Raw genomic sequence first — 23,666 nt, 5'->3', positions numbered from 1 at the left:
CATGTGCGAATTTTCAAGCGATTCTATGATGGTTATGACTCAAAAAACTTGAAAAGAAACAACAAACCCGATAATATTAAAAGTTTTTTATTTATACCACATCGTTATAAATAGCTACAGCTATACAGTACACTGAGTATTCCAGCACTAATTAAATACAAAAGTAAAGTACATTTAAAAATTAAATTACACGATCCACTTCATATGGCAGTTTTAAATACTTAACCGTTCCTAAAAATTTCGTTGTCCCTGATTTTTAACAATATTTACAAAAGACATCTATTTTAGTTTTGTTCGATTAGCTTGAGTTCTCGGACTGGCTTAGCCAGCGTGCTTTCTATCCAATCGACGTCGGGAGCCACATAACCACCGATCTGTCCCTTCTGCTTACATCCCGTGTCCCAGGCGTAGATACCAGAAAGTGTGTACTGATTCCCGTCGGAACAAGCTAGAGCGCTTCCGTAGTCAACCTACAACGAACAGTCAAACCGTGTCGAGTACTACCAATATAATACAAACCCTGCATTGGTCGATATCCGAGTAGCCACAGAGCGTGTTCGGACTGTAGTTGCTCGACGCGTGTTGGAATGTATTGGCTAGAGTCTCTTGACATTGCTGGTTGTCCATGATCTTAACGTCTATCGAATGCATAATAGCCCCCTTTGCGTGAACTGCAACTTAAATCGGTAAAGTGACGCCGAATTTATGACTCGGAGTACTCACGTTGGAGGATTCTCTTGCCCCAGCCGGTTGCTATACAGTTCTTGGTGGGTATCTGGTTCGGAGGCGGCAAACACACCGTCCCGATGTTCTTGGCAGGCCGCAGCTTCTCCTCCAGGATGAGGAGAGCCAAGTCGTTGACGAAGGATCCCTTTTGGTACTGCGGGTGTCGTACCACTACCGACACCTTCACGATCTGGAAGGGTAAAGGTTCTTCGTCGATCCCCAGCTTCCATTCTCCTCCTTTGATCAAAATATCGCTGGTTTCTATCCTGGAGACAAATTGTTTATTATTGGATTAATTATTATTATTGTGGTGGAAGTACCCTTCTATGCAGTGAGCCGCCGTGAGGACTGCGTCCCTCCTAATGATAGCCCCCCCGCACAACAAACTCCTATTCGAGTCCCTCAAAATCATCGCTTGCCACGGGATCTCCGCGAAGTTGACGTCCAAAGGTCCAGGACCTGGAGGATTGGTGTTCTTGTGACGCTCCCCACACGTGGGTTGCACCTCCACGTTCGTGTTCCTCGTACTCGAAAAATCTTGTCGTGGCCCCCCTTTGTCCGACCGCACCGGCCGCTGCAGATCCGGCGAGTACTGTCCAAAGTTATTGTCCTCCTTGTACTGTCCGTCGTCGACGCCGTCCACCAGGTTCGCTGACGGCCAGGGGTCCTTGTAGTTGGGGTCGCGACAACACTTGCCGATGATCCCCGATTCTGTGTCCTGGCACACCGTCGTCGGTACTCTACTCAACTCTTGCTCTTTGGTCAACACTACAGGAACTGGGGAAATCACTCCTTCCGCCGTACAGTAGATCTCTTGGACGCACTTCAGGGCGGCGGCGCAACCCGGGGGCGGTGCTGTGTTGAGCTCGCCCTGGAACGACGTCCTCGGTGTCGTGGGGCGCACGAAAGCGCCGTCTACGTTAGCGGCTTCGTAGCTCTGGTCGGGGTTATCTCCGGGCTTCTTCGGGGGCGGGATGTACTGGTTGTTGACGTTGCTGTTTCCGAAGACGGGGCGCGAGGTCGACGGGTACCCGAACGACGGGGTGGGCTTGGGGTAGTCGTAGCCGCCGGCTGGGTTAGGGGCTGGCGTAGGCTGCGGCTGGTACGGTTTCGGCGTGCTGGGTTGGTACGGTCTGGGGGCCGGCGTACTGGGTTGGTACGGTCTGGGGGCCGGCGTACTGGGTTGGTACGGTCTTGGAGCCGGCGTGCTGGGTTGGTACGGTCTTGGAGCCGGTGTACTGGGTTGGTACGGTCTTGGAGCCGGCGTGCTGGGTTGGTACGGTCTAGGGGCTGGCGTACTGGGTTGGTACGGTTTCGGCGTACTGGGTTGGTATGGTCTGGAAGGCGTAGATGGTTGAATGAAGCTGGGCGGAGATGGCGTCGACTGCGGAATGAACGGATTGGGGCGTGGGGAGCTGGGGCTCGGACTGGGGAACGGGATACTGGGAGTGGGGTACTGGTATCCGGTGTTTCCTGGAGGCGGCGTGGGCCTAGGTGGGGAAGTCGGGCTGGGGAATTGCGGTCTAGGTTGTGGCTGGCTGGGACTGGGGAATTGCGGTCTAGGTTGTGGCGGGCTGGGGCTAGGGAATTGCGGTCTAGGTTGTGGAGGGCTGGGGCTGGGGAATTGCGGTCTAGGTTGTGGCGGGCTGGGGCTAGGGAATTGCGGTCTAGGTTGTGGAGGGCTGGGGCTAGGGAATTGCGGTCTAGGTTGTGGAGGGCTGGGGCTGGGGAATTGTGGTCTAGGTTGTGAGGGACTCGGGAATTGTGGTCTAGGTTGTGGAGGGCTAGGGCTTGGATATTGTGGAACTGGAGGTCTAGGTTGTGGAGGGCTCGGGAACTGTGGAACTGGGGGTCGAGGTTGTGGAGGGCTGGGGCTTGGGTATTGTGGAACTGGAGGTCTAGGTTGCGGGGGGCTCGGGCTCGGGAACTGTGGAACTGGAGGTCTGGGTTGCGGGGGACTCGGGCTTGGGAATTGTGGCGCTGGAGGTCTAGGTTGTGGAGGGCTCGGACTGGGGTACTTAGGAGCTGGGGGTCTAGGTTGCGGCGGGCTCGGGCTCGGATACTGCGGACGTGGAGTCGGCCTAGGCTGGGGGCTCGGACTGGGGAACGGGATACTAGGCGTGGGATATTGGTAGCCGGTGTTTCCTGGCGGCGGTGTGGGTCTAGGCTGCGGGGACGTCTGGCTTGGGAATTGTGGAGAGCTCGGGAACTTGGGAATGGAAGGCGTCGGTCTGAACGGAGGCGGCGTGGGCCTGGTCTGAGGGCGCGGCGTCGGGTACTGATAACCTGGAGTAGGCTTAGGTTGTGTGAAGGTCGGCTGAGAGAACGAAGGACCTGGGGTTGGTCTAGGTTGCGTGAAGGTTGGTTGAGAGTACGAGGGACCTGGAGTTGGTCTAGGCTGCGTGAACGAAGGACCTGGAGTTGGTCTAGGCTGCGTGAACGTCGGTTGAGAGTACGAAGGACCTGGAGTTGGTCTAGGTTGTGTGAAACTTGGTTGAGAGTACGACGGGCCTGGGGTTGGTCGAGGCTGCGTGAACGAAGGACCTGGAGTTGGTCTAGGCTGCGTGAACGTCGGTTGAGAGTACGAAGGACCTGGAGTTGGTCTAGGTTGTGTGAAAGTTGGTTGAGAGTATGAAGGTCCTGGAGTTGGTCTAGGCTGAGTGAAAGTTGGTTGAGAATACGAAGGACCTGGTGTTGGTCGAGGCTGCGTGAACGAAGGACCTGGTGTTGGTCTAGGTTGTGTAAATGTCGGCTGGGAGTACGAAGGGCCTGGGGTTGGTCTAGGTTGTGTGAAGGTTGGTTGCGAGTACGAAGGGCCTGGGGTTGGTCTAGGTTGCGTGAAGGTTGGTTGCGAGTACGAAGGGCCTGGGGTTGGTCTAGGTTGCGTGAACGAAGGACCTGGAGTTGGCCTAGGGTACGTCGTCGGTCCGCTGGGACTAGGATACTTATAACTCGGGGGTTTGGTCTGCGGTTGCTGGTACGTGGGCCTAGGAGTCGTGGGTTGCGTTATGAAAGGATTAGGCCTAGGAGTGGACGGTTGAGGGACGAACGGTGCCGAAGGTCTCGGAGGAAGGTACTCCCTACTGGTTGTGGGTCTAGACGTGGTAGGTTGATAAGATGGTTGATACGATGGTTGATAGGACGGTTGGAACGGACGAGGTGTGGTCGGCTGGTAGGGTTTCTGGGGAGTTATACTGGGCTGGTACGGTTTCTGAGGAGTCACGCTGGGTCTGTACGGTTGCTGAGGTGTAATGCTCGGTTGGTATGGCCTCTGTGTAGTTATCGCCGGCTGATATGGTTTTTGTGGAGTGACACTCGGCTGATATGGCTTTTGTGGTGTCACACTCGGCTGATATGGTTTCTGAGTGACACTTGGCTGATATGGCCTCTGAGTGGTGAAACTCGGCTGATATGGTTTTTGTGGCGTCACGCTCGGCTGATATGGTTTTTGTGGTGTCACGCTTGGTTGATATGGTTTCTGAGTGACACTCGGTTGATATGGCTTCTGTGTAGTGAAACTCGGTTGATATGGTTTCTGAGTGACACTCGGTTGATATGGCCTCTGTGTAGTGAAACTCGGCTGATATGGTTTCTGAGTGACACTTGGCTGATATGGCCTCTGAGTGGTGAAACTCGGCTGATATGGTTTTTGTGGTGTCACGCTTGGCTGATATGGTTTTTGTGGTGTCACGCTTGGCTGATATGGTTTTTGTGGAGTGACACTCGGCTGATAGGGTGGTACATACTGATTATTCGTGGTAGTCGGTCTCGGAGTGGACGGCCTCGGAGGCAAATACTCCCTGCTGGTAGTTGGGGCGGGTTTAAACGTAACCGGTGGCCTGTAAGAAGTAGAAGGCGCCGGCCTGAAGGTCACAGGCGGGGCGGGCCTGAAGGTAGTGGAAGGGGCCGGGGGCCTGTACGCGGGAGTCGTCGCCGACGGCGCCGGCCTGTAAGTCGTGGAGGGGGCGGGCCGGGGAGTGGTGGGAGCAGGCGGAATATATTTCTGAGTGGAGGGCCTGCTCGGGAAGTACTGTTGGTTGATATTAGGCTGCTTAGTTTCGAAGGGTCTGGGGGCAGGGGTGCTCGGACCCACCGGAGGCAGGTACCCCGGTCCTTGGAAAGTGGACGCGAAGCGCACGTTACTGTCGAACTGCGTGTCGCTGTAGTCTACAGTGCTAGAAAAGACAGAGTTGGGACTGAGAGAGGTATCTCGGATGGACTTGGACGTGGAGCTCGAGTGGTGGCCGTGCTCTCCGGCGAAGATGATATCGGGCTGCGGCTGCACGTGGATGAGGCCCGGACTGAAGCCCGAACCTCCGGCGAACTTGATCGTGGAGCTCTTCCCCGCAGTAATTTCGTTGAGATTGTTCATCTGGCAGCACACCTCCGTGTCCTCGCGGCAGTAGCTCACCTAGAGTGAAATTGGTCCAAGGTTATTTCGATAGAACTTCCCTCGCCCCTTTTGAAAAAGTACTCGAAAAATTAAGGAAACGAAACGATGACTAGATTATCTCACACTTGGTACATTTCTCTCGAACATAGACTTTCTGTCACGACTCGGGGATGACTTCCGCACTTTCCCCGGTAGACAAAGTCAAGGACGTTTTTGGGTCAAGCCGCTTCGCTTTCGTGGGTGGCTGGACGCCACAATGAGTGAAATCTCTAAGATCTCTTACGCAACGCGCGGATTGCGCCAAGTCATCGTGGGCGAGAAATTCGAGAATACGTCCCTGCGTTTTGAGGATTAGATAACGCCGTTACAAAATTGATTAGGCCATCTCAGCATGTTGTCACTTATTTGACCTCCGGGGTTCAAAAGGTGGCTCTTTTGCGCCGTCATTTTGAAATATTAAGCCAGATGCAATTAGCCAACCTGACAATGGATTTTTAGGTTACGTCACGGAGAAAGAGGCGCCGATTTGAGGGAAATTGGGGACCTCTGACCCTCCGTCGTAATCGGTAGCCGGTGCGGTAAATAAAACGCATTCTTAAATGCCGCGTTTCTATTAATTTAAACGTTTTAAAGGCGTTGCGTAACACGGCTTGATTATTTGCGAAAATGATTGTCACAAGGAGACGGTCAGTGGCGGCGCCCGAACTGTTGATTCAGGAGGGTTTCGTCATCGGTATTCCGAGCATTTATTACACAATGTTATTGTGTGATACACGCGTTTTTGTCACTTTGATCTTTGAAGAAAATCCGCGGTTTATAGTGGTCACTCACTAAGTGGTTGCGCAAATCTGATTAACATTTGTAATTGAAATACCACTTGCTTTATTTCATGACCGTTCTTAAAAATCGAATTTGTAATTACAACACTCGAATTCTAGAACGCATCTTCGCTTGATCGTGACATTTCCACGAAAATGCTTGCATCATCGGGGCTATAAAAATCAAGGATGGTTCGTCTCGTCAAAATCGATTCTTACTGGAATGTCGTCAAATTTGGAAAATTGGTTCGTAAATGTCATGACTCATTTGAATTCTGGTTTTTGCACTCGCCTGGGGTTTCTATTCTCTCTATTTTTTATCAGAGATGATTTATTTTTCCTCCATAGTTAAAAGTTATATAAATGTGTGCTAGTTGATTCGTGAGAACGCGCTCCCGGTGAAGTTCTTATTGTGGAGAAAGGTTACAACAAAAGTTTGTTTATGCTATAATAAATTCGTGTTTTGACACATTTTTATGACCGTTAATTAATTTTAGCAAAATCGCACTCTTGCGGATTTCTGGCTGATAAAAAAAACAAACTCTCGACAATCTGTGATGAACGTTATGTACATGGTAATTAAGAGATTGCCACACCGCAAATAACTTTCGTCCGCTAAACGAGCGAATCTCTGTGAACATGACGTAATTAAACTTAGAGCTTTTAAAAGAACTAGATTCAAATGCCACTAAGAGTTAATACCACGCTCATGCGTTGCAGTAATTATTATAAATACGCGATTAGCAATCACTGCCAAAATTACTCTCTTACTTTTATTTTATTTTATTTATTTTTTTGTGTGTCGGAATTCGCCGCAAAGTACGTGACGATACAAAGTTGGATAAGCAATTTTGCATAAATTCTTTTCTCGTTACTCTGTGCTCATTTTCAGTAAATAAAATTGCGCATTTATTAAATTGACGGACATTCCGGGGACCGTGAAGTCTTCATTAGCTAAATAAAGAAATTAAGGAGTTTAATAAATTGTTGAATAAATTTGAGCGAGTCTTGGCATTTTTTAAATTCGTGGCATTCGTGACTGGATGCATGCATGTGTTTTGGTTTGTAAAGCGCCCGAGGATGGGTTTTTGTGTGAAAGTCGGGGTCGGGCTTTGTTTTGAGTGTGGTTTTAAAGGCTTGTTTTTTGTTAATGAGTAATGACGATTCAGAAGTGATGTTTGGAGATCCGTAAAGCAAAGTTGTTTATGAAAGTTTAAAAAATTGGTTGGTTAGTAGTTTGAATTAAAATTCTAAGAAAATTGTTGTCCAAAATAGTTCGTCAATTAGTTGGAATTTTTCGTACTTGAGAAGAAAGTCGGTCAAGATTTTCAGAAATGTATCGATTTAAAGAAGAAATCTGAAGATTGTGGAGAAAATTAACCGTTCTGAGAAGAAATGCCAATATCCTTCGAAAGAAAAGCAAGATCTTAACAAAAATGTCGATTTCTTCAAAACATAAATCAGAAAGTGGAAAAGATACAAAGATTTTGAAACAATTTCATCCAAAATCATTTCCCAATTGGTTTTTTCTGTTTGTAGATAGTTCTTCAAAAGAGAGGGTGGGTGGGCGGGGCTAGCAAATGCTAAGATAAGACTGATTTTGGCGAATGACATACTCTCTAAGACAAGAGAGGGCGGGTGGGCGGGGCTAGTACCTGGTAAAATAAGACCGATTTTGGCAAATAAGATACTTTCTAAGAATTCTCAGAAAAGTCCTGTTCGAAAAAGAAATCTAAAATTGCGACGAAAATGAAAAATTCCGGGAAGAAATGACAGTATCTTAAGAAATAAAGGCAATCGTTTTAAAAAAATGAGAAAGTGGGAAAAGATATCAAGATTTTCAGAAAAGTCCGTATTTAAAGAAAAAAATTTAGATGTGAAGATAATTAAAAATTCTGAGAAGAAATGTCAAAAGTACATTGACAAAATAAAGGCAAGATCATGAAAAAATTGTTAATCTCTTCAGACAATATATAAGAAAGTCAAAATTTTTTAGAAAAGTCCAATTTAAAGAAGAAATTTAAAGAATTCTGAAAAAAAAAAATGTCAGTCAAGAGAAATAAAAGCAAAATCTTTAAAAACATTGTCAATCTCTCCAAAAAATGAAGAAGAAAGTCAAAAGGATATCAAGATTTTGAGTCAAAATTCTAGAGAACTTTTATTAATAATTGTTGGCCAATTTTAAGTTTTTTTTTTTTTTCAATTTACGGACAGTTCTTCAAGAAGAAGATCAGAATTTTTATAAAAGTCCCATTTTAAAGAAGGAATCTAACGATTTTGAAGAAAATGAACAATCCTGAGAAGAAATGACAGAATTAGGAGAAATAGAAGCAAAATCTTTAAAAACATTGTCAATCTCTTCAAAAAATGAAGAAGAAAGTCAAAAGGATATCAAGATTTTGAGTCAAAATTCTAGAGAACTTTTATCAATAATAATTGTTGGCCAATTTTAAGTTTTTTTTTTCAATTTACGGACAGTTCTTCAGGAAGAAGATCAAAATTTTTATAAAAGTCCTAATTTGAAGAAGAAATCTAACGATTTTGAAGATAATAAACAATTCTGAGAAGAAATATCAGAATCAGGAGAAATAAAAGCAAAATCTTTAAAAATATTATCAATCTCTTTTGAAAGTGAAGAAGAAAGTGGAAAAGATTTCAAGATTTTGACTCAAGATTCTAAGAAATTATATTCAAAATCGTTCACCAATTTTCATTTTTTTTTCAGTTTGCGGACAGTTTTTCAAGAAGAAAATCAAAATTTTATAAAAGTCCTAACTTAAAGAAGAAATCAAACGATTTTGAAGATAATAAACAATTCTGAGAAGAAATATCAGAATCAGGAGAAATAAAAGCAAAATCTTTAAAAATTTTATCAATCTCTTCTGAAAATGAAGAAGAAAGTGGAAAAGATTTCAAGATTTTGAGTCAACATTCTAAGAAATTATATCCAAAATCGTTCACCAATTTTCATTTTTTTTTCAGTTTACGGACAGTTTTTCAAGAAGAAAATCAAAATTTTATAAAAGTCCTAATTTGAAGAAGAAACCTAACGATTTTGAAGATAATAAACAATTCTGAGAAGAAATGTCAGAATCAGGAGAAATAAAAGCAAATTCTTTAAAAATATTATCAATCTCTTCTGAAAATGAAGAAGAAAGTGGAAAAGATTTCAAGATTTTGAATCAACATTCTAAGGAATTATATCCAAAATCGTTCACCAATTTTCATTTTTTTTCAGTTTGCGGACAGTTCTTCAAGAAGAAAATCAAAATTTTATAAAAGTCCTAATTTCAAGAAGAAATCTAACGATTTTGAAGATAATAAACAATTCTGAGAAGAAATATCAGAATCAGGAGAAACAAAAGCAAAATCTTTAAAAATATTATCAATCTCTTCTGAAAATGAAGAAGAAAGTGGAAAAGATTTCAAGATTTTGAGTCAACATTCTAAGAAATTATATCCAAAATCGTTCACCAATTTTCATTTTTTTTTCAGTTTGCGGACAGTTTTTCAAGAAGAAAATCAAAATTTTATAAAAGTCCTAATTTCAAGAAGAAATCTAACGATTTTGAAGATAATAAACAATTCTGAGAAGAAATATCAGAATCAGGAGAAATAAAAGCAAAATCTTTAAAAATATTGTCTATCTCTTCAGAAAATGAAGAAGAAAGTGGAAAAGATTTCAAGATTTTGAGTCAACGTTCTAAGAAATTATATCCAAAATCGTTCACCAATTTTCATTTTATTTTCAATTTACGGACAGTTCTTCAAGAAGAAGATCAAAATTTTTATAAAAGTCCTAATTTAAAGAAGAAATCTAACGATTTTGAAGAAAATGAACAACTCTGAGAAGAAATATCAGAATTAGGAGAAATAAAAGCAAAATCTTTAAAAATATTATCAATCTCTTCTGAAAATGAAGAAGAAAGTGGAAAAGATTTCAAGATTTTGAGTCAACTTTCTAAGAAATTATATCCAAAATCGTTCACCAATTTTCATTTTTTTTCAGTTTACGGACAGTTCTTCAAGAAGAAAATAAAAATTTTATAAAAGTCCTAATTTAAAGAAGAAATCTAACAATTTTGAAGAAAATTAACAATTCGAAGAAGAAATATTAGTATCTTTAGAAAAAAAAGATCTTAAAAAAATGTCAATTTCATAAAAAAATAAATATATAAGAAAGTGGCAAAAATTAACTTCTGAACAAAAATTCTATCCAAAATTGTTCCTCAATTGGTTCGAGTTTTTTTCAGTTTGCGAACACTTCTTCAAGTCGAAAGTCAGGTCCGTACTTAAAGAAGAAATTTTAGGGTTGTTACGAAAACTCATTTTCGAACTCTCCCCACCACCTCTTCAGTCAACAATTCCCCATAAATTCTTCTAGAATACATTTTTTCGCATCACTTCCAAAAATAGCAACAAACAGTCCCTGATATTTAAAAAAACCCGAACCCCCATAATTGCAAAGCAAACCTCTTTCTTCACCTCGGCCGTTTTCATTAACCTTGCGTCATTAGCACATCCCGCAAATCAAATATCTTTCAACCGATTACCCAAACTATTTACATTGAACACTTACGTCACTCCTGACCTGAAGAATTCCTTCTCCGTTCGTGTTGACCACTCCATTCAAACACTCGCTCTTCTCCACACAAGCGAACCCTTTGCCCTTGCACTCCACCGTGACGTTGTCGAAAATCAGCGCGCCCTTCTCCAGCGGGTGCGTCGTGGCGAACCCAGGCTTCTTGTCCTTCTGCTCCAGAGGGTGCGTCGTCGCGAACCCAGGCTTCTTGTCCTTCTGTTCCAGCGGGTGCGTCGTGGCAAATCCCGGCTTCTTCCCGAAGGGCTGCGCCGGCTGCACCCCCAGGAAGCCGCCCACGTCCTTGGTAACGGGGGCGCCGTCTCCCGCCGTCAGCACCGCCCCGTTCAGGAACGGGTTCTTCTTAATATCGATCTTAGGCTTGTCGTTGTAGGCGGCGTTGCCGCTCTGGGAGTTGAAGTCGCCGTTGAGGAAGGGGTTCTTCTTCACGTTGATGTTGACCGTGGGGACGAAGGGCTGCGGCGGCGGGGCGGCGGGGTCCACCGGCGACACGCAGTTGTTCTTGGCGGCGCATCGCTTGTAGTAGTCGTAGGCGGCCTTGAGGGGGGAGTCGGCGTCCATCCACCAGTACTGGGTGGCGAGGTGGTTGACGGCGTGGGGGGAGATGGAGTTGGGGTCGGGGGGGTGTGCCGAGCCGTCTAGTACGTGTTTGACATCCGCTGACGTGGATGCTATGACTAGAACCCCCACCAGGAGGAGCGCAGACATGGTAATTTATCTAAAAGAGTAAAAGTAAAAATTTTCGGTGAAATGGTGGTAAAAGTAAGATTCATCAAATTGAGGTTTAAAGTGGAAATTAATTAGCGACGACGTGCCAAAATTTAAACGTAAAAGGGAATCGAGGTGGCGCTGCATGTCAATGTGACTGACGTCACCGCTGTGTCGCTCCTACTTTCAGGGATAATTGCAGATCTGTGTAAACATTAATCAGCGCGGAATTTCTAATTTCCAGTATTAATCTAATTTGGGAAACGTTTTGAAATTCGCTGAATGTCAGCGGTTAAGTGGAAAACGTGCCAGCGATTATCTAGTCAAAGGTGGACGTAAATAGCTATTATTTTTATTTTTTGAGCTGCGTTCGTCGGGTTTATTTATTATTGGACACCACCATTATGGGAGAAATGCATGTAAATATTTAATCTTGATGCATAAATTTTCTCAGGTTTGCTATTTATTGTTGCAAAAGGTCAATAATAATGCACGTCGTGTTTAAATTGGCTATAGGTGCATACAAATTATGTAGTGACAGATTGAAGCTTTAGTAATTTGTTATTTTATTATTATTTCGTGATTAAGATTTCTCGGAGGTTTAGGTTTGCGTGATTATGAAATTTGCAGAGAAAAATTAAAGCTTACGAAATTTTGGAAAAGCATTTTGGATATCAAATTAGATTTTTTTGGTTTTCTTAATTCCGAAAATTTTTTGGCAAATTTTAAGATTATTGTTGTAGTCTTGGAAAATTTTAATAATTTCAAGAAAAACAAGAACTTTAAAAAAAAACTGTAAGATTTACAAAATATTTCTTTTTTTGAAATTTTGAGAATCTGTTTTGGAATTTTATCTTTCTTAATTGCAAACATTTTTTTTTTAATTTATAGATTATATTATTTTAAGATGATTTTCCAAAAATAGAAAAAACAATTTATTCAACGAAACTGAAATCTAATTTGATCTTTTTATTGTTGTACGATTTTATAAAATTTTAACGGAAAAGATCAGTGAAACAAAAGTGTTGCAAAGTAAACTGAAGAACTTAAAAAATATTTTACCGTTTGTCGAATCCAGAGATTTTATAAAATTTTGGGAAAAGGAAAACTCAAGCTTATGAAAATCTTGCAATGTTTTTTTTTTGAAAATGTGGGAAATTCTAGTTTCAAAGTCAAATTCTAAGGTTTCTGAACTTTCTTACTTCCAAAAAATTTCAATTTAATTTTCTTTTCAATGTTTGGATTGTTTCAAAATTATTTTCGAAAAACAAGAAAAATGGTAATTTAAGAAACTGTGAACGATTTGATTTTTTTTAATTGTTGAATCTACTTTAGTTTGTCGAATTTTAAGATGACTATACGTCCGGAAATTTCCAATATTTGCATGAAAAATTAGATCTATACAAAAAGGAAAACTGAAAAACTTACAAAATATTGCACAATTTTAAGAAATACTGCGATTTTATCAAATTTACGAAAATTTTGCAGTTATTTTTTTAGAATCTGGGGAAAACACTTTGGAAGTCAAATTTTAGTTTTTCTGTTATCTTTTTAATGAAAAAATTTTGAACTTTTTTTTTAATTTATGGAAAAAAGGTAAACTTAGAAACTTAAAAAATATTTTACTATATTTTTCGAATTCAGCGATTTATAAAATTTCGAAGAAAGAGATAACTCAAGTTTATGAAAATCTTGGAATGTTTTTTTTTTTAAATGGAGGAAATTCTAGTTTGAAAGTCAAATTTTAAGGTGTCTATGTTCTTACCTTCAAAAAAATTTGTTTTTTTTTCATTTTCTGAATTGGTTCTTTTTTTTCATTTTCTGAATTGTTTCAAATGTTAGAGAAGAAGATGACTCAAATTTACAAAAATTGTGCAATTATTTTTTTAGAATCTGGGAAAAACTGCTTTGGAAATCAAATTTTAGTTTTTCTATTATCTTTTTAATTCAAAAATTTTAATTTATACATAATTTCAAAATAATTTTCAAAAAACGAGAAATATGAATTTTAGAAAAGGTAATGATTTTAATAAAATTTTAAAGAAAAAAATAACTCATGTAAATAAAAATTTTACAAAAAGAAAAACAAAATATGCATGATTTTTAGAAACTTTATAAATTATTAGATAAAAAAGTTGACTGAAATTTACGAAAATTTTCAGTTATTTTTTGAGAATCTGCGAAAATTTTCTGTGAGAGTCAAATTTTAGTTTTTCTACATTCTTTTATTCCAAAAATTTTAAAGTTTTTTTTTAATTTATGGATTATTCCAAAGTGATTTTCAAAAAACAAGAAATATGAATTTTCCAAAAAAATAAACTTGGGAACTTAAAAATTATTTTATCATTTTTTGAATCCAGCAATTTTATAAAATTTTAAAGAGTAAGATAACTCAAGTTTACGAAAATTTTGCAATGTTTTTTTTTTTGAAAATGTGGGAAATTCTACTTTAAGGTTACTGTATTTTCTTACTTAAAAATTAATTAATTTTACAAAAAAGGTAAACTTAAGACACGTAAAAAATATTATACAAGTTTCGAATCTAGCGATTTTATAACAATAAGAAAAAAACAACTCAAGTTTATGAAAATCATTCAATGTTTTTTTGAAAATCTAGGAAATTCTACTTTGAAAGTCAAATTTTAAAATTTCTGTATTTTCTTTAGCGATTTTATAAAATTTTACGGAAAAACAGAATTCAAGTTTACGATATTTTTTTTGAAAATCTGAGTAACTCTGCTTTGGAAGTCAAATTCCTATGTTTCTGTATTTTCCTTACTTCCAAAAAAATTGTATTCCAAGGAATTGTAAAGAAATTAGAATTTTTTAACCGTGCTTTGAAAGTCAGATTTTACTTATTTTGTATTTTCCTCAATCCCAAGTGTTTTAAGTTTTTTACTAAATTATGAATTATCCCAAAATTATTTTGTTTTGTTTTACATGATCATTCCTTGTAAAGAAATAAGGATTTTAAGCTTCACCCTCTTGACTCACGATGAATAAAGAAAGTCATCACGATTGAGACAGGGAGGGTGGGCGGGGCTTATATTTTGCCCTTTTTTCTTAATATTCGTAGTCATCTTTTCCCAACAAGAAACTTCAAACGTGTTCAAAACAGGAAACTTGGATTTTGTAATTACGCTCCGCCCCCCTTGGCTAACGACGAACAAAGAAAAAGCGTCACAACTGAGACAGGGTGGGTGGGTGGGGCATATGTTTTGCATTTTTTTTTCTTCTTAATATATATTGTTTTTTCTCCATAACAAGAAACTGAAAACATGTTTAAAATGGTAAATTTTACCCCATACACTTCTCTACAAATTTTTGTATTTCAGGGGCAAGGGAAATTCTGTTAAAATAACTTTAAACCAATTTTTTACTTAAAATAATTTCTTATAGAGAAATAAAGATTTTAAGTTCCACCCTCTTGCCTCACCAAGAATAAAGAAAGTCATCACGATTGAGACAGGGTGGGTGGGCGGGGCTTATATTTTGCCTTTTTTCTTAATATTCGTACTCTTCTTTTCGCAACAAGAACCTTAAAACGTGTTCGAAGCAGGAAATATGGATTTTGTAATTGCGCTCCGCCCCCCTTGGCTAACGACGAACAAAGAAAAAGCGTCACAACTGAGACAGGGTGGGTGGGCGGGGCTTATATTATGCCTTAATAGACATAGTTATTTGTCTTAAATTTTTGTTGTGGAAAGATGACTACGTATATTAAGGAAAAAGGGGCAAAATATAAGCCCCGCCCATCCGCCCTCATTTCAGTTGTGGTAACGTTTTTATTCGTTGTGAGCCAAAGGGCGGAGTTTATTGCAAAATGCTTATTATACGAAACATGTTGTTAAATAACACGGTGTTGAAAGGAAAGTATACCTACATGTTAAGGAAAAAATAAGCTCAATTGTGATGAACTTTTCATTCGTTGTCAGACCAAGGGGCGGAACTTAATTGTAAAATCGATGTTTCCCGACAAAAATTTACTAGTTTAAACGTTTTATTGTCGTGAAAAGATTGTTACGTATGTCCAGAAATTGGTTAAAAGGAAATGAGGAGGAAAATAACTTATGGAAATCAAAATGTATAAAAAAACTCTTTAGTGTTCGAATAACATGTTGTCAATAATGAAATTGCTAGGGAAGTTCTGTCGAAACAACTTTCGGCCAATTTTTTTTTTTCGTATTTTAAGACGATTACAATTCTCGAAAATTTTTATATTTTCAAATAGTATAGAATTTATTTTAGAAAAAGGAAAACTTAGAGACTTCAGATTATTTCACGATTTTTAGAAATCTTGCGATTGTAATAAATTTCTGGGAAAAAGAATTTACGAAAGTGTGTTTTGGAGGTCAAGTCTAATTTTTTCTGTATTTTGATTTTCAAAAATGTTTAATGATTTTATTTTAATTTGATGATTACTCCAAAACGATCTCCAAAAAATGTGAAAAAATCGGATTTCAGGAAACTGAAAACAAATTAGATTTTTATTATTCTTGTATTGTTTTTTTAGTTTGACGCATTTTAAGAAGACTACAGTTCTCGAAAATTGTAATATTTTCAAATAGTATAGAATTTTCGAAAAAGAAAACTCAGAGACTCGCAGAATATTCCACGATTTTTAGAAATCATGCGATTTTGAAAAATTTTTGTGTAAAAGAATTTACGAAAGTGCTGCAAGAAACTGTTTTTTGGAAGTCAAGTCTAATTTCTTCTATATTTTTATTTCCAAAAATTGTTAAAATGTTGATTACTTCAAAACGATTTTCAAAAAATACGAAAAAATTGTATTCCAGGAAATTGAAAACAACTTAGAATTAGAAAAACTACGTTCTCGAAAATTTTAATATTCTAAAAAAATATACAGAGAAACTTTGAGATCCACAAGCAGTGAAATATTTTCAAGAAATGTGGCATTTTAAAAGAGGAAGACTTGAAAAAAACGACAGCGTTTTTCCAAAAATACAAAAATAATTTATTCAACGAAACTGAAATCTAATTTGATCGTTTTATTGTTGTACGATTTTATAAAATTTTAATGGAAGATATCAGTGAAATAAAAATGTTGCTGATTTTTTTTAATTTGAAAAACTTTGATATTCCACGATTTTTAGGAACCTTGCGATTTTATATAATTTCAGAGAAAAAGAAGTCAAATTTACGAATATTATTTTGCAATTATTTTTTGAGAATCTGCGAAAATCTGTTTTGGAAGTGAAATTTTAGTTTTTCTAATATCTTTTTAATCCAAAAATTTTAACTTTTTTTTAATTTCTGGATTGTTACAAAGTGATTTTCAAAAAAAAAAGAAATGTGAATTTTACAAAAAAGATAAACTTAGAAACTGAAAAAATATTTTACCATTTTTGGAATCCAGAGATTTTATAAAATTTTATAGAAAAAGATAACTCACATTGACGAAAATCCTGTAGTATTTTTTTGAAAATTTGTGAAATTTTGCTTTGAAAGCCGAATTTTGAGGTTCCTGTATTCTCTTACTTCCTAAAAAAATAAAGCTCTTTTTCAATTTCCGAATCGTTTCAAAATTATTTTCGAAAAATACGAAAAAATAGTTATTTTGAAAATTGTGAACAATTTGATTTTTTTAAATTGTTGAATTTGTTTTAATTTGTCGAATTTTAAGAAGACTATATGTATGGAAATTTTCAGTATTTTCATGAAAAATTAGACCTTTACAAAAAGGAAAACTGAAAAACTTACAAAATATTCCACGATTTTTAGAAACCTTGCGATTTAATAAAATCTTAGAGAAAAAAGATGTTTCAAATTTACGAAAATTTTGCAGTTATTTTTTGAAAATCTACGAAAATCTGTATTGGAAGTGAAATTTTAGTTTTTCTAATATCTTTTTAATCCAAAAATTTTAACTTTTTTTAATTTCTGGATTATTACAAAGTGATTTTCAAAAAAAAAGAAATGTGAATTTTACAACAAAGATAAGCTTAGAAACTGAAAAAATATTTTACCATTTTTGGAATCTAGTGATTTTATAAAATTTTATAGAAAAAGATAACTTAAATCAACGAAAATCCTGTAATATTTTTTTGAAAATTTGAGAAATTTTGCTTTGAAAGTCAAATTTTGAGGTTTCTGTATTTTCTTACTTCCAAAAAATTAAAGTTGTTTTCAATTTCTGAATTTTTTCAAAATTATTTGCGAAAAACACGAAAAAATTGTTATTTTAGAAATCATGAACATTTTGAGTTTTTTAAATTGTTGAATTTGTTTTAGTTTGTCGAATTTTAAGAAGACTATGTATATGGAAATGTTCAATATTTTCATGAAAAATTAGACCTTTACAAAAAGGAAAACTGAAAAACTTACAAATTATTCCACGATTTTTAGAAACCTTGCGATTTAATAACATTTTATAGAAAAAAAAATGACTCAAATGTACGAAAATTTTGCAATTATTTTTTGAGAATCTGCAAAAATCTGTATTGGAAGTGAAATTTTAGTTTTTCTATTATCTTTTTAAAAAATGTTTACTTTTTTCTTAATTTCTGGATTATTACAAAGTGATTTTCAAAAAAAAAAGAAATGTTAATTTTTTTCAAAAAAGATAAACTTAGAAACTGAAAACATATTTTACCATTTTTGGAATCCAGCGATTTTATAAAATTTTATAGAAAAAGATAACTCACACTGACGAAAATCCTGTAATATTTTTTGAAAATTTGGGAAACTTCGCTTTGAAAGCCAAATTTTGAGGTTTCTGTATTTTCTTACTTCCTAAAAAATTAAAGTTGTTTTTCAATTTCTGAATCGTTACAAATTATTTTCGAAAAACACGAAAAAATAGTTATTTTGAAAATTGTGAACAATTTGATTTTTTTAAATTGTTGAATTTGTTTTAGTTTGTCGAATTTTAAGAAGACTGTATATGGAAATTTTCAATATTTTCATGAAAAATTAGACCTTTACAAAAAGGAAAACTGAAAAACTTGCAAAATATTCCACGATTTTTAGAAAACTTGCGATTTAATAAAATGTTGGAGAAAAAAAAATGACTCAAATTTAAGAAAATTTTGCAGTTATTTTTTGAAAATCTGCGAAAATCTGTATTGGAAGTGAAATTTTAGTTTTTCTATTATCTTTTAATCCAAAATTTTTAACATTTTTTCAATTTCTGGATTATTACAAAGTGATTTAAAAAAAAAAAAGAAATGTGAATTTTACAAAAAAGATAAACCTAGAAGCTGAAAAAATATTGTACCATTTTTGGAAAAATTCTGTAGTATTTTTTTGAAAATCTAGGAAATTCAGCTTTGAAAGTAAAATTTGTATGTTTCTATATTTTCTGACTTCCAAAAAAATTGCATTCCAGGGAATTGTAAAGAAATTACATTTTTTTTTAAATTCTCTGAAAGTCAAATTTTACTTATTTTATACTTTCCTTAGTCCCAAGTGTTTTAAGTTTTTTCTAAATTATGAATTATTTCAAAATGATTTTGTTTTATTGTATTTCAGAGGCGAGGAAAATTCTGTCGAAATAATTTTGAACCAATTTTTTACTGAATATAATTTCTTGCAGAGACATAAGAATTTTTTTTCTTTATTCATCTTGACTCATGATGAATAAAGAAAGTCATTACGATTGAGATCGGGTGGGTGGGCGGGGCTTATATTTGGCCCTTTTTTCTTAATATTGGTAGTCATCTTTTCGCAACAAGAAACTTAAAACGTGTTCAAAGCAGGAAATATGGATTTTGTAATTACGCTCCCCCCCCGCTTTTTACTTTGACGCATTTTAAAAAGATTACAGTCGTCAAAAATTTTAACATTTTCAAATAGTATAGAATTTTAGAAAAAGAAAACTTAGAGACTCACAGAATATTCCACGATTTTTAGAAATCTTGCGATTTGGAAAAATTTTTGGGAAAAAAAATTACGAAAGTGTGGCATTTATTTCCAAAAATTTGTAAAATGATAACTTCAAAACTATTTTCAAAAAAATATGAAAACTTTTTTTTTTATTCTTGTAATTTTTTAGTTAGTCGCATTTTAAGAAAACTACGTTCTGGAAAATTTTGATATTTTCAAAAAATATACAGTGAAATATTTTCAAGAAGCGTGGCATTTTGAAAGAGAAAGAGCTGAAAAAAACGGCAGCGTTTTTCTCCGCGTAATAATGCTAATAAAATTACACGCCATCAACCGCAATCCGCCAGTTTAACCGATTACCACGTTTCCAGCACGCTTGTCAAAAATCAATAATCCCAGCAATTTATCGCATTCCGAGCACCACCTCCAGGAGCCGCGCTTAACAGACCATCGCGCTGACATTTACCGCAAAAAAACCCATTCAGATTCTCGACCCGATACTCGATGCTGAAATCCGATATTCAACAAACCCATTGTTTATTGCCCGGCTCAATGAAAGAGAAACAATGGACCGACGTCCTGACATTTATCTCCTCCGACTCGAAGAAAAGCAATCACTCAGAAAAAAGTCTTGAACTTGACACACTTCGCCTATTATCGCATTCGCCTGTGTTAATTCGGCCAGAAAACGAAAGCTCGAGAGTTCGGAACAGGTGTTAAGGTGACATATACAAATTTCTAAATTATCGCTATTCTACTCGTTGCAAAACCGCATAAATCCAGCGTCTCCATAGTGCACATCCTCCGTAAAGTCGAAACCAGTTGTTATAAAACACTTCATGCAACGCCGACCTTCGGGCCCACTTGTTTAGAAAGACATTTTTACGACAATAAATGGAGCATCTATTGACATTTCGAAAAAATTCGTATTCTAATCGGAGAGGATCCGGTTCAAGGTGTCAAGGTCGGCGCTCCTCACCACACAAAAAAAATAAATAGTGGAGAAAAAAACAGCGCCAACTCTGAGCCAGAAATTTCTCACTATCGGGATTTTCGCGGAGACTTCGACGGGCGGTGAGGCGGCGAGCCGCCCCCGACGGGTCATGGACTCATGGTATTCCGTACTTACGTAATTCGCGGCACACTGAACTAACGGACGGTTTACACTGGACACTCGGAGGCAGCACTGATCCGAGGCGGCTTTGGCTCATCACCTTTATACCTTGCGCATCTTGCGATCTTCGCCAGGTCGATGGGTGTCCCACCATGGTCGGGTGGAGGAAGGGTGAGGGCTTATCAAATTCCGATCGGTTTTATGGGGCTTTTCGCGGCTCAAGGTCCCGAGAAATGGTGATAATGAGGCGTGATGAGTCTTCGGAAAGTAAAAGTGTGATCGACCGGATTATTCAACCGTTCTATTTAGATGGTACTTTCGATTTTTAAGCAGGGCCGGCGGCGCGGATTTGCGGGCCCTTGACTGGAGGGTTGGAGGAAAGGAGGAATGGTTTTCTGAGTGTTTAATTTAATAATAATAAATATGATAAAATAAATTTTACGAGTTTATAAAATTTTTATTTTGAAAAATTCGCCTAAAAATCCGTAAACAATTCTAGGATATAGATTTCAAGGCGCTGATTCATAAAATATAGCTTTTTGTGGTCCCGGAACATGGTTTTAGAAATATTTACTTGAGAATTCAATTTTTATGAAAAATAAAAAAATTTCCATATTTCGATGGTCGATATCTATTTATAGCTATTTTATTCCCTGTTTTGTACCTTCTTTAATTGTTTTTTTGTTGCATTTTTTCCATATTTTTTGGCTTTTTATCCTATTTTTTTTCCTTTTTTTGTCGCCCTTTTTAACGTCTTTTTTCAAGCCTTTTTTTTAATTGCTTTTTAATTGATTTTTTGGCTTTTTATGTGACGGTTTTTTAGATGTCTTTTTTTCTTCTTTGCATTTTACTTCTTTAAGGCATTTTTATTGATTTTTTTCACATGTTACCTTTTATTCACTTTTTTCCGGTTTTATTTGTAATTTTGTCGTTTTTTTATTGTTTTCCTCTTTTGTTTTTTCATTCTTTTTTTGGTGTGTTTTTCGTGACATTTTTTGTCTCAGTTTTTTTTACGTTTTTGGTTTCTTTTTTTCCTTTTTGTCGCCTTTTTTTTACCTTGTTTTTTTTGTCTTTTTTTCGTCGCTTTCTTGTCGCTATTTTAGTTGACATTTTTAAACGTTTTTGGTGGCTTTTCATCGCATTTTCTTGTCAAAAAGTAAAAAAATTGAAAATCCGAAAATCGGAAGACCGAAAATTCGAACATCCAAAAATTGGAAATCGTAAAACCGAAAAATCAACATTTCGAAATTCGAGATTTCGAAAAATTAAAAAATCCAAGAAACTAAAAATAAAAAATTCTAAAATCGGAAAATAGAAAAGTCGAAAAATGGAATATTCCAAGTCGAAAAATTAAAAATCGAGAAATGAAAAAGCGAAAATTAAAAAAATTGGAAGAATGGAAACTGAGTAATGAGAAAAATGGAAAGGAAAAACTGAAAAATCGATAAAATGAAGAATTGAAAAGTTACAAATTCGAGAAACCGAAAAGAAAAAAAATTTACGTCTAGAAACTGAGGAATGTAAAAATTGAAAAATCGAAAATTCGATAATCTCCAGAAATCAAAAAATCGAAAAACAAGAAAAGTGAAAAATCGAAAAACTGAAGAATTGAGAAATTGAAAATGGAAAAGTAAAAAAATCAAATATCCAAAAAAGTCGAAAAATATAAAATCAAAAAGACTGAAAAATGAGAAAGTTGAGAAATGGAAAATTAAAGAAGTCAAAAATCGAAAATTTGAAAATTCAAAGAATTGAAAAATTGAAAAATAAAGAAATCAACAAGAAAATAAATTGAAAACTCGAATATTGCGAAATCGAAAAATGGAAAAATCGAAACATCAGAAAATTGAAAATAAAAAATTGAAAATCCGAAAATCGGAAGACCGAAAATTCGAAAATCCATAAATTGGAAATCGTAAAACCGAAAAATCAACAATTCGAATTCGAGATTTCGAAAAATCGAAAAATCTAAGAAACAAGAAATAGAAAATTCTAAAATTAATTGAAAAATAGAAAAGTCGAAAAATGGAACGACTAAAAATCGAGAAATTGAAATTGAAAATAATTGAAAATTAGTAAGTGAAAGATTTCAAAAATTGGAAACTCTTCAGTTTTCCATTCTTCAATGGGAAAATTGAAACTTCAAAAGTAAAAAACTTTAAAATCCGTAAACTGAAGAATGAAAACTTGAAAAATCGAAAATTCGGTTAATCAAAAATCGAAAAAGCGGAAAGTAGAAAGATTGAAATTTGAACAATGGATTCCCAAAACTCGAGAAATCAAAAAATCGAAAACCAAAAAAATTGAATATTCGAAAAACTGTAGAATTGAAAAATTGAAAATGGAAAAGTAAAAAATCAAACACAAAAAAACATCCAAGAATTGAAAAAATAAAAAATAGTGAAATCGAAAAGGAAACAAATTGAAAATTCGAATACTGAGAAATCGAAAAATGGAAAAATCAGGAAATTAAAATTACACAAATTGAAAATCAGAATATCGAAAGACCGAAAATTCCAAATTTCGAAAATTGAAAAATGAAAAAACGAAAAGTGAAAAAATAAATTAAAATGAAATAGGTAACTGTAGGATAGGAAAAGTAAAAAAATTAAACCTAAAAACTGAAGAATGAAAAAATTGAAAAATCGAAAATTCGGTAAATCAAAAATCGAAAAATCATAAAGTAGAAAGATTGAAATTCCAAATATCGAAACTCGAGAAATAAAAAATCGAAAAGCAAAAAATTGAAAAATCGAAAAATTGAATCGAAAAATTCAAAATGGAAAAGTAAAAATATCAAATATCGAAAAATCGAAAAATAAAAGAATTAAAAGATCTAAAAATTGAAGAATAAGAAAATTGAGAAATCGAAAATTGAAAATTTCAAAAACCGAAAATTTGAAAAATCCAAGAATTAAAAAAATGAAAAATAGAAAAATCGAAAAGGAAACAAATTGAAAACTCGAATATTGAGAAATCGAAAAATGGAATAATCGAAAAATTGCAATTAAAAAAAAAATGAAAAATAGAATATCGAAATATCGAAAATTCCAGAATTCGAAAATTGAAAATTTAAAAAATCAAAAATTCGAGATATTCAGAAATCGAAGGTCGAATAATTGAAAAATAGAAAAATCAAAAAGCGAACAGTAAAGACATTGAAAAATCGAAAACTGAAAAATAGTAGAAGAAAAAAAATTAATCCTAAAAACTAAGGAATGAAAAAACTGAAAAATCGAAAAATCGGAAAGTAGAAAAATAGAAATTCGACCAATGAATATCGAAAACTGGAGAAATAAAAAAATCGAATAACAAAAAAATTGAAATGTCGAAAAACTGAAAAATTAAAAATTGAAAATGGGAAAGGAAAGAAAATCGAATATCAAAAAGTCGAAAAATAAGAAAATTAAAAAGTCTAAAAAGTCAAGAATGAGAAAATTGAGAAATAGAAAACTGAAAATC

The 23,666-nt window shown here is 35.9% G+C and overlaps 1 protein-coding gene across 3 annotated transcripts; it reads right to left on the bottom strand.

Annotated features, from left to right (window-relative positions):
* Window positions 1-78: 78 nt before the first annotated feature.
* LOC135140383 (mucin-2-like) lies at window positions 79-20,303 on the bottom strand. 3 transcript variants are annotated; one of them, XM_064070890.1, is made up of 7 exons: window positions 20,220-20,303; window positions 10,517-11,255; window positions 2,545-5,137; window positions 1,047-2,499; window positions 724-992; window positions 520-671; window positions 79-470 (listed from the first exon to the last, which is right to left on the bottom strand). In XM_064070890.1, exons 2-7 carry the CDS (start codon window positions 11,243-11,245, stop codon window positions 285-287), a joined length of 5,382 nt encoding a protein of 1,793 aa, XP_063926960.1. In that variant the 5' UTR covers window positions 11,246-11,255; window positions 20,220-20,303; the 3' UTR covers window positions 79-284. The 3 variants fall into 3 exon arrangements, with proteins under 3 accessions (XP_063926960.1, XP_063926959.1, XP_063926958.1); XM_064070889.1 differs by having other exon boundaries at window positions 1,047-2,544; window positions 2,584-5,137; XM_064070888.1 differs by having other exon boundaries at window positions 1,047-5,137.
* Window positions 20,304-23,666: the final 3,363 nt, after the last annotated feature.

Source organism: Zophobas morio, unplaced genomic scaffold (assembly GCF_036711695.1).
Source record: "Zophobas morio isolate AGI-343-1 ecotype UQ-CSIRO unplaced genomic scaffold, CSIRO_AGI_Zmor_V1 ptg000040l, whole genome shotgun sequence".
NCBI lineage: Eukaryota > Metazoa > Arthropoda > Insecta > Coleoptera > Tenebrionidae > Zophobas > Zophobas morio.
Note: the sequence above shows the minus strand (reverse complement) of the source record. Positions and strands in the feature narration are given on the sequence as shown.